The sequence below is a fragment of the Thermobia domestica genome, chromosome 14 (assembly GCF_964235325.1).
Source record: "Thermobia domestica chromosome 14, izTheDome1.hap1.1, whole genome shotgun sequence".
Taxonomy (NCBI): Eukaryota; Metazoa; Arthropoda; class Insecta; order Zygentoma; family Lepismatidae; genus Thermobia; species Thermobia domestica.
Window position 1 is genome coordinate 99,552,595 of NC_137467.1, and position 14,860 is coordinate 99,567,454.

The 14,860-nt window shown below is 33.8% G+C and overlaps 1 protein-coding gene across 1 annotated transcript; it reads right to left on the reverse strand.

Moving 5' to 3' along the window:
* Positions 1-407: 407 nt before the first annotated feature.
* LOC145670669 (TAR DNA-binding protein 43-like) lies at positions 408-1,130 on the reverse strand. Its single transcript, XM_081739461.1, is given in 2 exon segments — positions 408-814; positions 816-1,130. Coding segments are annotated over 2 exon segments (624 nt in total). The 5' UTR covers positions 1,071-1,130; the 3' UTR covers positions 408-445.
* Positions 1,131-14,860: the final 13,730 nt, after the last annotated feature.

Here is a 14,860-nt window from a genome sequence, read left to right on the forward strand (position 1 = left end):
AAGATTGAGAACACAAATTAAAAAATGCCTATACACACACACACTGTACAAAGCGATATACATTACAATCACAATACCAACAACGTGTACTGCTATTAGTACACTAGCAGAAAATAGCAACTTTTTATTTTACAAATACCATTCCTTCACATAAATCTCTCTGTTCTGGTAATTCATGATATACATATACATATATATATATATATATATATATATATATATATGTAAATATTTTTTTAACTGGGTGAGAAAACTACGACAATATCATCACACCAGCAATGTTCAACTGATGCAGCAATATGAATTATTTACTTCATAAATAAAAATATGTTTCGTCACTGAGTTCAAAATCTTCTGCAACTCTCTTTGTTTTTTTTGAATATCCACATGTTTGAAGATCAATGAATGAGTCAATGATATTTTGCTTGACGGTGAATCAGCAGGACTAATAGTAGGATGACCCACTGCGATACGCCCAACGTCTCCAGTCATCTGCATAATCTGTTCGATCCAGCATCTTAGAATTAGGGATTTTCACATCACACCACCTTCCATCAATCATATGCCTCTGTGCTAAAACACGCATCTGTGTTTCGTAATTTCCAAATCTTATAAAACCGAAACCTTTAGACTGGCCTGTCTTTGGATCCTTTATAACCTGAGCCATAAGAACCTCTCCAAAGAACTCAAAGTACTCCCGTAACTGCTGCTTCGTTGTTTTCCACGGCAATCCAAGAACTATTAAGTGTGAACACTTTTGTTTTGTTTCCATACGTTTTGTTTTCGCCGTTGAATTTTCTAAATGGTCATCTAAATGATTTCCTCTTATTTTCTTTGGGAAATACACAATAATAAACACAATTCCTCCAACCACTTTCAGGTGGATGAAGTCTTCCTTCAACTAAAGGAACGCCTCTCATTGCGCGAGATTCCGGGTTACGGTACTTCAACCCACAAGTCCCAGGAAATTGTGCAGCAAGAGTCGATAATAATAATGTTCCATCATCTTCTGTCGGTAACTCAATAGATTCTTCGCCTTCATCCTCTGCTATCTGAAGGTATGTACTCATTTCAGGATGCAGCTTGACGAACTGCGTCACCACTCTTCCCTAAATTATGAACTTCCAGCGTCTCGCGACTTGGCCACGGAGGCGATGAGCAAAACGTCGCTTGTAGAGAGTAAATCCTTTGGGTCTTTTTAACTTGGCTAATCAGAGTGCTCTTGTAACCCTGTATATTTGACGATAACCGTTTGGAATCAGATAAAATCCGTTCGCCATGTAATTTTATAAAGAAATGACGCGCGTCTTTTTACTTTATTTGCTGGTACTTCCATATTGACTTTCAAATGATCGGCGACAGCATAAAATATTGCAATTCTTTATCCCTAACTACAAAAATAATTAACTGTTCATATATGAATGAAAGTTTCATCTTAACTTTTATTCATCAGTTATGTCATTTCTTTCTGCCAAATTCATCTTCCAAATTTGATACATTTGTTGCTTCTTTTTTTGTAAGCGATCGTGTAGGCCTACTAGAAGTAGTGATGTGAGGTGGAAAATTTTCCGCTACATTTTTCCGCAAAATTTTCCGTTCTAAAAAAATATCAGTGATCAAGTAATTTCTCAGTAATTATAAAATTGATTGAATTCATGTATAGAAATGTTAGAAAGTGAAAGATCGTTTAAACAATCTGAAAATTTTCATGGCTCAGACAATTTTCAGTACTATGTAGGAACAAGCGACACAATTTTTCATGAATCGAAGTATTTTCTCTCTTCTATGCAAAACTTGAAGACCTATTTATGATTCCGAAAATTTTCATCATTTTGAAGCAAAAAGTAAAACAACTTTTTGTGAATTGGAAATTTTGATTGCTCTGTAGAAACAAGTGAAAGGAATATTCATAGATCGGAAAATTTTCATTACGATGTAGAAACAAGTGGAAAAAACTTCTCATAAGCCGGACAATTTGGAGTATTATATATAGTGATGTTAGGTGGAAAATTTTCCACTGTATTTAACTGCACATTGAGCTACAAAATTGAATTTCTGTAGAGGAAAGTTAGTAAGCAACAAATTATAATTTTCCAATTAGCTTTCGGGAACCGGAAAATTTTCTAATATTTCAAGTTGGGAAGTAAAAATTTACATAATGTTATTGCTCTCTCTCTCTCTCTCTCTCTGCGAGCTCCTTCGTTGCTAAACGGTTAGCATATGCGCCTTTGGCACGATAGATCTGCTTCGATTCTCCGCGGGAGCTCATGTAGTGCGGATTCCACGTTAATCATGTTGTTGTAGCTCGTGTAGTTGGTCCCGTCTCATATAACCTCGCATCTGAAAGGGACTTTAAACTCAAAATCGACTCAATTCAACTCTCTCTCTCTGGATATATATATATATATATATATATATATGTAAAGTGCCGAGAACATACATCGAGTTCGTAGAATACAAATATGCCATTTTATTACTTAAAATTTAAATGTATTCAAAGTGGTGAATATTTTCCGATTCATAAAAACATACTTCGCTTATTCGTACATCGTTTGCTAGTAGTAAAATTTATTGGTAATAAATATTGTCCTAAAAAATTTCATGAAGTGAAAATCTAACGAATCTTCATTTCTTCAAAAATGTTTCAAAAGCTTCAATGCGTTCTTCCCTCAGAATCCACCTTTGATCTCACAAAATTATATTTCGTCAGTTTAATACGAGTAAGACGAAGTTTTCTCATAGCTTTACTATTTCTCTAGAGTTACATACTGCAATATTTATAAATAAGTACAGATAATATAAAGTGCCTACTGTAAATTTTTGACTGTCCAAAATTAGAGTTTAAGTAGCTCATTAAAATAAATATTGACCATTTTCTGGAAATAAATATTTATTTATTCATATATTCACTCAGAAGAGAAAGTGAAATATAACTAATAAGGAAGCTGATTTGTGTAGTTGTTCTTCCAATAAAATAATAAAAAAAACGTAAAAAACTGCACTATTAGCCCTGCGTTCTAAAAGCAACATGTAATTTCATTTTAATTTACAAAATAAAAAGACATATTTCTCCTTTATATGTGTATGTACTTGTTTTATTGAATTATCATTATTTCCAATAGATTTTTATACATAATAATGCTAGTTTTACAATACAAATATCTGCTCTAACATGTTGATTATAAAAAATTCCAATACTGAAATTATGATTTACGAGTGTTAAACACAATAAAGTCAGAGCATTTCTTCTTATTTTCAGTTACAAAAACAATCTTCATAAATAACTTTTATGTAATTATTTCATTAAATAGGCAGGCCTATATGCAAAGAAATAGTGGAATTTTCTGTTTTTCAAATAATTCACCAAAGTTTGTTTTCGATTTTTTTTTTGTTAAATTTTAAATATTGGAATGGGATATTTGTTCTCTACGAACTCGATATATGTTCCCGGCACTTCACACACACACACACACAGAGAGAGAGAGAGAGAGAGAGAGAGAAACGCTGTCTAATTTTCTACTTCCCAACTTGAAATATTAGAATATTTTCTGGTTCCCGAAAGCTAATTGGAAAATTACAATTCGTTGCTGTCTAATTTTCCTCTACAGGAATTAAATTTTGTATCTCAATATGCAGTTAAATATAGTGCCAATTTTCCACCTAACATCACTATACATAATATTCAAAACTATCCGGCTTATGAAAGTTTTTCCGGAGCTCGGTACCTAAAAAGTTTTTGCAGTCTCTACATCGCAATGAAAATTTTCCGATCCATGAAAATTCCTTTCACTTGTTTCTACACAGCAATAAAACTTTCCGATTCACAGAAAGTTGTTTCATTCACTTTTTGCTTCAAAATGAAAGTTTTTCGACTTATAAAAATTTTCTCAATTTTTCCATAAAACACACAAAATATTTCGATTCATGAAAAGTTGTAGCACGAGAAACCCTTGCATGTTACTGCGCATGAGCAAATGCAAACAGCTGATTGTCATTCGTGCATCGCTACAGATATCAATTATGTGTCATAAGTATCTGAAAAAGTGCTTTTTACAAGTGCTTTTTATACTCACACCCCTCATATAGAATTAAAAAAAAATGCTATGAGACGTTGTGTTCATTTTCAATAAAGATTTAATATACTGAAGTTCAGCTCCGTAAGTTTAACGGCTTGTGAGATACTCAATTTTTTCGCAGAAATTCGGATACCCACTACCCCCTTAAGATATTATTATAATGAAAGTGATATGATAACATCCCAGTTTGGATTAAGGCCTAACTATATTCCATAAGTCATTTCATTTGACTTTGCAATTTTCCCGTGATGAACAGGCACACATAGTTACATCCATTTTTATATAGTAATTTATATAGTATAGTGATTCAAAAACGTATTGTTACCAGTAGTTAGCTCCTCTAAAATCTTACAGGCTGTGTGTCTTGAAAGCCAAGTAGTAGTATATGTCCTATTGTTATTATTGCAATTACAAATATCAATGTCCAAAAATGCCTGAAGTTTTTTTTTTCACTTAGAGATACTCATCTCAGGTAAGTACACAACAATACTTGTATTTCATCACTCTTTATTATATCTTTGTATTTTGTAGGCAGAAAATGCTTTTAAGTTAGGCGCGGGAGACCCGGGTTCGATTCCCGGCGGAAGCTCATGTGGTTCGGATTCCATGTTAACCAGTATGTCCACGTCTCATATAGCCTCGCTGCTGAAAAGAGACGTTAAAATCAAATCAAATCAAATCTAGGCTTTTAAGTTATGCACAAGCGATTCAAGAAAAGGATGAAGAAATATATGAAAAAATGGATAAATAGATATAATTTCTTTTCAGTTGTTATACGTTGGTATTTTGTTAACATAGTAATTCGACGATGTGAAATTGGTTGTCATAGCAACAAAACATAAATTGTTATAATTTCGGATCCATCTTGTGTAAGCTACATGAACAAGTGTAATTGATTAATTTCTTATGTGCCCTAATAAAAGGTACCGTAATATTTAAATACATTGCGTAAAATGTTTTATGGTGATTTTCCGTAGCCTTGCTTATATAAATACACAAACTGAGGAGCTTTAGAGTAATGACGTTATTTATATAATGACGTTATATGAACTGTGATTTCGTCTTATATAATTTGGTGGTTTGCCGGCAGGACCTTAGGAGATTCGTATGAAGTTAAGTAGACAATCTCCTAAATAATAAATTCCATGTATGCAGATTAACTTTAAGGCGACTTAGTGATTTTGTCAAAGAAATATCAAAACAGAGTATACTTTATTAAAGAGTGACACAAAAATTTTCAGAAAAATCAAAATGAATTGTCCTGACATTGGAAATGCAACATAATCAAATGGCAACAGGGAAATGAACTTTTCTGACCTAGCCGATCTCATTAAGGGGATGTCTACCCATCATCACCAGCTTCAGAATCTCCATAAATATCTTACAAAATACTGCACGTAGAAATTTGCAATTTTCTATACGAATGCCAAAGAGCAATACAAAGGAGGTGGTTATCTCAATTTTAAACTTAATGACTTAGATTAATTGTAATAATTACTTCCGTAATGACGGAATCACTACTTCAGATGGATCAAAAGACCACTTTCATACCTCATAAAGTACTACGGGTGACATTCTTTAAAGAACAGATGCTGAGAAGGGATGCATTGTAGCAATTTGAAAAGCGAAACTCATGTCCACCACCTCCATTTTCATAATCATTTACGCCTTGAGCAGTCACCCTTCCCACCCGCCCCACCCTTACTTCCCTACCATATCGAACATATGTTTCCGATAGCTTTTCTACATCTTTTGTTGCTTCAAGTGGACGAATTCTCCAAACGGCTTTCACCTCTGCCACTGACAACTATAGTACTATACGGGTCTAGGAAAATTCGGTGGAGGAAAATTGGGTGTAAGAAAACTCGGTGTAGGAAAATTCGGTTTACAGAAAATTCGGTGTACGGAGAACTCGGTGTGGGGAAATTAAAACGTAAGGTAGATTCGGTGTAATACATATTGAATATTACCACTTACGATAATTTACGAGACTTCATATTGTGAAAACGAAAACCATAAAATGTAACGAATAAAATGTCATTACCTATTTCAAGAAAAGCAAATTTATTTTTTTGCCTTGAGTCCAATACCTCTTGCATGTCTTTTGCGGGGTATTACTATAAACTACTTTTCATCACACAATGAAGCTGACACTTTTTGTCAGAAATAAAACAACTACAACTATAATTTCAGAGAATAGTTATAGGAACAACTATAAACACCTTTCCTATAGTACATAGAACATATACAATGTGATTCTTTTAAAACTCACGGATTTCAATTGGGTCTAGAATTTCTAACTGAAGTCCGATTTTCATGCGGTTTGTGGCAAATGATCAAGGAACGTTGGGAAATTTATGGAACTATGTTTACTTGTTTAAATTCATTTGGGGTCATATCGGGCACACCTCTAGAAAAACAGCAAATATTCGCCAGGAGCGGTGTGGAGATTTGAGTTTCTTTGTTAGATGACAACCTCGCGACGGTCAATAAGAAACAGGAAACTGGGCTGTTGTATTGAGAAATAGCATATTTGCACACGATACCGACAAAATCGGAGGAACCCCGATAATATCGGTGTCGGTGTCGGCGTACTTTGCACACGTCGCCGACAATATCGGTGGAAGCCCCGACAATATCGTTGCCGGTGATGAGCGAAGTAAGCAAAAAATACTACAAAAAATCTTCTCCATATATGAAAACAAATAAAAAAATAATAATTGGGAAAATTATTATTTTTAAAACAAGGACTACAAAAACTGTTCTGAAGAGGTGTGGAGGACGGTACAAAACTTAGAAAAAATAGTCCTATGCTTAAACATGTTTAGATTTAACAGTGCCGTTTTCAATAGATGCTGTAAACATATTATTTTCGTCTCGATGAGAATTGATGCTGCTGTACATTGCAAACTATATTAGTTTTAATTTTTGTTGGAACACTGTTACATATTGTGTGTATATTATTTTGTTTTACATGCAATTAACATTAATGTCATAGTAGATTAAATGATAAGATTCGAATTAGTAATTCTCTTTTACATTGCTCCATACATACACTGGCGCAAATCCCGGGAGAATGAAGGGGACATGTCGCCTCCAATCTTGGAACTGGGGAGATTGTCCCCCCCCAATAATCCGATTTTGAAATGTTTTTTTTTTTTTTTTTTGGGAGAGAAATTTAATTGTGTCCTATCGCCAGAAAGGAAAGTGAGATGGAATTAATGTCCACTCAGAATAAGCCTAAAATTTGCCCGCCTCCCAATGTTGAAGACAACTCTGCTCCCCCTGATCCTCCACAGCATTGTTTCTCGACTACAGAAATATTTTGAACATCGCTATATAATATGGGAACGATCTAAACCGTCCCCCCCCAATATTGAAGACAGATTTGCGCTGTTGCATACATACCTGTCGTTTCTCGTTTCTTTTTGTCCATGAACTCAAAATCCTGGGCAGGGCTTGCATAAACTTTTCGACAGGCTTTTTGCTTTTCAATTCTGTCTTTGAAAGGGTCTGTTATTTTATTCCATATGCAAGGTCTACATTCCACAAGTTCAATGAGGGTTAAAATATCGAATAGAAAAATTCCTGCCATCTCTAAAACTCTAAGCAAAACCAGAAAGATACGAATGCAATAATACACAACCTTTTCATTCAGTCACTGTAGCTAAACTACAGAACTCTATCAGGGGGTCGATCCCGGTACAAAGGGGAGAGGGAAAACTTGGATACATAGCTTTGGTCTTTGTTTTCAATTGCCATTCCACAAATTATTTTTAAAAAGGGGGGATTTGGGATAGTGTTGGAAATGATAGGAAAAATCTGCAACAAGTGAAGCATGAAGTCACATCCCTATTGTTGAGATCACAATCAAGAAAATGCCAAATGAGTAACTTGTCCTTGGAGCTTTGGAAAGAATGTTTGATTGTGCTAGTTTCGTTTCAAAATAATAATATTTCTACTCTGACTTGTCAACAAATATTCTGTTCAATCATTGCTTATTGAGTGGAGCCGGGAAAAGTGATCTGCACACAATTCTGATGAAAATAAAAGAAAGTAATAATAATCAGAATTTTTTCCATATGCTTATGTTCACAGTGTATCAAACTTTGAAAATTACGCTTAAATTAATTTCCAGAATGTATTAAAATTTAAAAGCATAAATAGATTAAAAAATATACCATCAAAGAGAGTGTGTGTGAGAGAGAGAAAGAAGAAAAATAAAAAACGGAATGGAAAATAATCAAGAAATTGGTTATCTAAATTTCCTATATTCTATTTGGTAATAGCTATTTAGAGGGAAACCAGTACTCTACTTCCCACATTTTATATTTATTTAATAAAGGGAATCAGCTACTCCAAAACAGAGACTGTAAAAAAATAACAAGCTGTTCCGAAGTTGTTTATAGGACAAGATAATAATAATAATATTATACAATTGTAATAGAAAATATGGAAACAACAAAATTCCAAAGATAAGAAACGAAACAAAAGTACACAGCGCCTTGTCACTCACTCTCTTCATTTAACCCGCTGGCCGGCCGACATTATCGATGGCGTGTGCATCCAATCATAAGAAAACATTGCCCCCGACAAAATCGGTGTCGGCGATACCGCCGACAGTATCGGAGGCTTGGCCGACAGCATCTGCATGTCGGAGAATCGGCCGATAATATCGGTGGCGTGTGCAAGCTACGATTTGAATACATTGAAGTCGATTTCACCGCCGACATTATCGTTGGTTCCACCGATATTATCGTTGCCGTGTGCAAACGCACTTATGCTCTGCTACTGTATCAATATGATCAGGACCGATTTACAATAATGTACTCTTTGGAGCAACGTGATTTTATCGTTAAAGAGATTTTGGAGAACAGGATCTGTTGTTGCTATGCAAAGGGCATTTACACGCAACTTTGCCTCACGTTCTGCCCCAGACAGGAACATAATATTGTCATTAGTGAATAAATTACAGGAAACAGGATCGCTTCTGAGTAAGACAGGGAAGCATCGGATCCCGCTGGCGGATGTTGTGGAAGATGTCAGTTACCGAACCGGCTATTCAACATGTGATTTATGTATGTTACCACTAACACTTAATTTGTATACTCACTAACACTTAATTTGTATTCTTCAATTTCGCTTCAGATATCTAATATCTCATTCGAACTGTAACGTACAATGGCGAATATTTGCTGTTTTTCTTGCGGCCTGCTCGATATTACCCCGAATGAAATTAAACCAGTAAGCATAATCCCATAAATCTCCCATCCTTCCTTGATGATTTGCAACAAACCGCATGAAAATCGGACTTCAGTTAGAAATTCTAGAGTCAAATGAAATCCGTGAGTTTTGAAAGAATCACTCTGTATATACGTATGTAAGATGCAAAATTATATTGATCAAAAAACTCTTAGTGGAAAGGGCAATATAAAGCAGGATGGTTTTATCAGATAATAGCTGTATAAATAGTTAACTTCTCCTCCAATCAGACACTTTAGTGTGTTTGCCTTAAGTTAAGGTATAAACAAGTAGGGCTACTGCAACCCTATTAATTCCTTCTTGACTTCTTCTCCAATCAGGCGTAGATACTTTAGTTGAAGCATTTATTTTTACACCTTTGAGTAACATAAATAAACTATGTCGTTTTTGAAGAATTTAGATTTAAATATTTATTTATAAAATAGATATAAAATCGTTAGAACACTTTTGAAAAATCTACTCGTCATATAAGGGCCATGAAGTGTTAAAATCCGTCGAAATCTAGAATTCAAATTATTTGACGATCACAATTTTTAAAAACATTTGTTATAGTAGACAGTAAAAGTACGTTTTACACAATGTTTGAACTTAAAACTGATACGCTCATTTATCCTCAAAGTTGAGTCTTGAATAAATCCTACGGTGTACTACAACGAATCTTTCTTTACACCTAACATTCCCCACACCGAGTTTTCCGTACACCGAATTTTCCTACACCGAGTTTTCTTACACCGAATTTTCCTACACCGAATTTTCCTGCTCCTGTAATATACAACCAAAGAAAGTCTAAATGTTTATAATTTCCCTAGTTGTTTTGTTTTGTGGATGGATAGGTTTCTTTTCGTTTTATATTATTCATCACAGAAAATCACAGTATGATGTTTCTACGATTAGAACGAATTAATTATATGCAGGGGTGGCAAAAAACAAGTTTTCCTTTTGTTTAATAACAAGTTTGGTTCACCAAATTTCCTTTATATATTTACCATACCCGTGTATGCATTTCTGTCCGTGTGTGTATAAAAAAAAAGAAAAAAAAGAAAAAAAACTAATGAACCACTTCCTGGATCATCACCAAATTTGGTCAAAATTGTAACAGTTGCATCAGTACCATTTTTATTTAATTTTTAAATAAATCTTTTTACTTCAATTTTGCATATAATTATGAACGTTAGTGAATATCATTTTCATTTTCATTTTTGTGTGTTCAAAGAAGCAAAGATCATTCTTTATTTTCCTTTACTATCCGAGAGTAAGATGTTTTCTTTTTTTTATTCTGTATACCTGTCGTCGCGGCGAGGACAGTTGAAAGACCCTTCTATTGTCTCTTAATACCGCTGCCTAAGCCACATGCGTAGAAGACCACACATACAGGGGACCCAGCGTGAGCCCAAGAAAGAAAAACAAAACAGCTTTTAGCATCTTTTTGTGAAATTGAGAAAAATAATAAAGTCCGAACACATTGAATAGAATCCAAGTGGAAAATAATCTCTGCGAATTTGTCAAAATCACAGCATAGACCATATGTCCCCATGCAGTACCAAGATAAAATTTTGACACAGGTCTGTAACTTGGTTCAAAAGCACGCACGAGACTACAAGGCGCCGAATAGACCCCTATAAAAATTTTCTATATTACATGTGAAATCTAAAAAAAATCACGTACGTCGGAAAAATCACGGTGACGCTCGAACACCGTAAATAGGCGGAGACCACGAAAATAAAAATTTAGGACATCAAAATAATCTAACGAATAAGAGAACAGAGACGAAATCGAAGACACCGTTAGAGGCGTATCCAAAAAGATCGACAGGTTAAAAATTCAAAACTCCAGGTCAGTCGTAAAAAAATTCATCACCGGGAAACATCATATCACCACAACACAAAAACCAGCCCCGGAACTTACACATTGATCTTCTTCAAATTTATATATATATATATATATATATATATATATATATATATATATATATATAAACTTTTAACGCTGCTAATATATATATCGCGAAACGCATACAGACATTTTTTTGAGTGACAGAATTTCGCACTTATAAACATATTCACGAGCAATTACAGACAATTAGCAATAACGGATGGCCTACATACTCACCGAAAGCACTTAGACTAGTTTCAATAATACATAATCAGTTTTGAAGTACTATACGTAATACTTAAAAACAATAAATACTATTTATCCGTGTAACACTACACTTCTGACACATAGAGTGATGTTGGTGCAGTGTAACGTTTGAGAGTGCTGTTAGTGAAAGTGCATCCTATCAGAAACGGACCAACAGAAGCCCCACCTTGATGCATCAGGAGACGCCCAAGAGCGACGCCCCTTGCAGTTTAAGAGGAGGACGCAGCAGGAATCGAAGAGAGGAACTCCGGATCCAGGACACTTCTCACGGAAGAAGGAAGCCAAGAAACGCAGGGACATCTGTATGTGTGTGGTCAGCTCAGTGGTGACTACGAAAGTGGTGAGAGCAGTGTGGACGGCGAAAGGTAGGACCCATCCAAATTATTTTTTGTTGATGCTAAAAGGGAAATTTTCGGCATTGAATAAAATGCAAGACGTTCGCGGTATGAAAGTCGGAACTATTTGAAAACTGTAAACGCATTTACACCGCGTGAAAAAAAGATTTTCCAATTCGAACTATAATTACTAAATATTAGAATTCTTTTTTTTTCTTTTTGAGCAAGGCTTATTGAAAATAGAGAGACTTTTTTTTCAATGGTACTTTTACATATATTCTGTGACTTCAGTGAACATGCCGTTGTTTTTATTAAAGAGATAGTAGTTTATGTCATTATTCTATTTGTCACTTAGGATTTTTAAATAATATATCAAGAAAGTTAATTTAAATGTAGATCAAATAACGGGTTGTAGACCTTTAACGACTCGAACTGTGAAATTTGTCATGAAAGAAGTATTTACCTTACCATATTGAAGTTTGTATGAAGTGAAAGTACATCATCTGCGCTATGGACATGTAATATTAGAAATTTCAGATAATTTCGAACAAGGCGTAATATGTATTCCTAGAAAATATATTCAAGACATTGCTCCAATTGTCCAAAGATTATTGTGTTTGTAAAGTCATTTTGCATAGAAGTTTACGGACTAAATTAATCTTTTTCGATCTATATGCTAGCAAAACTCTAATAAATAATACTGTAATGTCTCAACAAAAGTATGTTATGTAAGAGAGCTAAAAGATTAATTAGTAATTATGATATATATGCGACTAGTCTCGCAATTAATCATTTTCTTGGTTAGACATACGTAATCCGTAAATAAAGCGGAACCGACATTATTTTCAGCCAGATAGAATACTGATGGAAAAACACGTAGTAGGCTAAGTAAAGCCGCAATTATTACGTCATTCTGATCCTCTAACAATAGAGCGATCAGAAGTTTATGCGCATAGACTAGACAAATAAATGAAAATGTACGGCCATATACCAATCTTATTGATGATACAGAGAGAAAATCACGAAAACTCAATATATTCATGTTAAAAATCTCGAGAGACGTCTTTGCATTTACTATTAATATTCATATGTTATTTGATTTTTATGTATGTATGCATGTCTTTACTTATGATTTTATATATATATATCTATATATGTTTGTGTCTGTTGATTTTCTACTTGTACTAATATATATATATATATATATATATATATATATATATATATATATATATATATATACTGTATATATATATGTAGCTTTTATGCATAATCAAATAGTAATGCTACACTCATTGATTTTATGTATTTGATGGTGTATTCTTGTTAGTTAGGTAAATGTCGAATTGCATATTTAGTGTACTTATTTTCATTCTCAGTTATTAATTTCAATAATTAGAAATGGTTAGCAGTCAGGCAGTAGGTTTACTTAACTCCTTTAGATCATTCTGTTTCTTTCATACTTCCCACGAATCTCAAATCAAAGTCATGACTTGTTTTTCGACTTATTTTTTTTTATTTATTTATTTCAATTTACTTCAACTCATTTCCACTTACTTCAACTCGTTTCAACTTATTTTTAAATCATCCCAATATTTAGTTTTCACCTGAATAAGATGTAGGTAGTTATATTCAAATTCCGTCAAGCAATATAATATCTTAATTTCGTTAATCTTGGAAAGGTCATTGTGAGAACATATAAGCTGATCAACGTAAACTATATGATTAGCATGCGATGTCAAATAATTAGGTATTTTCAAATGCAAGATTGTAATTTAACCAGTTTGGTATGATATATATGTAAATTATGAAAGCTCTATATAAAATATAAACAATGCAAGATTGCATCTAGCACTGGTTATAGACATCAATTCCATAGTTTGTTTTTGTGTGTCAGGTTAATGATAATGATTCATTCACTACATAGTTCAAGAAAGAAAGCCCAGATGTAATTTACGTAAATTGATTTATTTTTGTGTTAAGGCCTTAAGCCTTATTCTGAACATTTGTTGTCATAAAACTCAAAATTCAATGTTAATTTTTGGCCTGCTTGAGTTTTTTTTTTTTTTTTAGAAAAACATTTTCTTGTTGTTGTTTTCGTTTGCTCATTAAAACTTTTATTACATTGTTAACCCCAAATTCGTAAGCTTTTTCTTTCATAAACAAGTTGTATTCCTAACCTTAAGCATAACATTGGTTTCCAAAGGATCTGTTAGGCGAATTAGGCAATATAAGCCATTTCTCGATTCTAGTGGGGATTAGACTGATTTTCAGAATTTTCAACTAAAATTTTAAATTCTAGATATTCGTTTACTTTCTGGTATTATTATTATTACTACTATTATCATTCAGTCCTCTTGGAAAGTGAAAGTCAGTCTAGTTCGTCCACACAAACCAAATAAAATAAATTAGAGCAAATTTCTCTTTCAGCGTTGCAGCATGTGAATACAGGATACGTATGCAAATAATATCAAGTTTCATTTGCTTACACGGTTTCAGAGGAATCTTGTTTCCCTAAAGCCCTGGGACACCGCGGGGAGATAGGATTTCCAAACCGTGAAACTAGTCCTTATCGAGTCACAAACCATTTTAGTTCGGGGAACGGAGACTTTAACGGTGGTGCACAGGGAATAAATAGTGACAGACGGAATATGAACCCGAAACCCGCCATCTCATTTTTTTATTTTTATTACTACAAAATCTCGCGCTACAAGCGATCACCACCGGGATCTCTCTCTCTTTCGTTTTTCAAATTTTACAAAATATAGAGTCAAGATTCAGAAATCGAGTTTATTAAAACCATGTACTCAAACTGGAAGTGGTTTAAATAAACCATTTCCGGTTTAATCATTGATCACCATAAATCGAAAGCGGTAATATGTAGTTAGATCCGGTTTTGTGCTTCGTATGAACACATTTAATCTCTATTATTAACTCTCTACTAAAACCGAAAATGATTCAAATTAACTATAATTTCTGGTTTCAATAAATATTGATCTACGTAGAGCAGAAACGTTAACAAATAGATGAAAGGTGTTTCCTCCAATC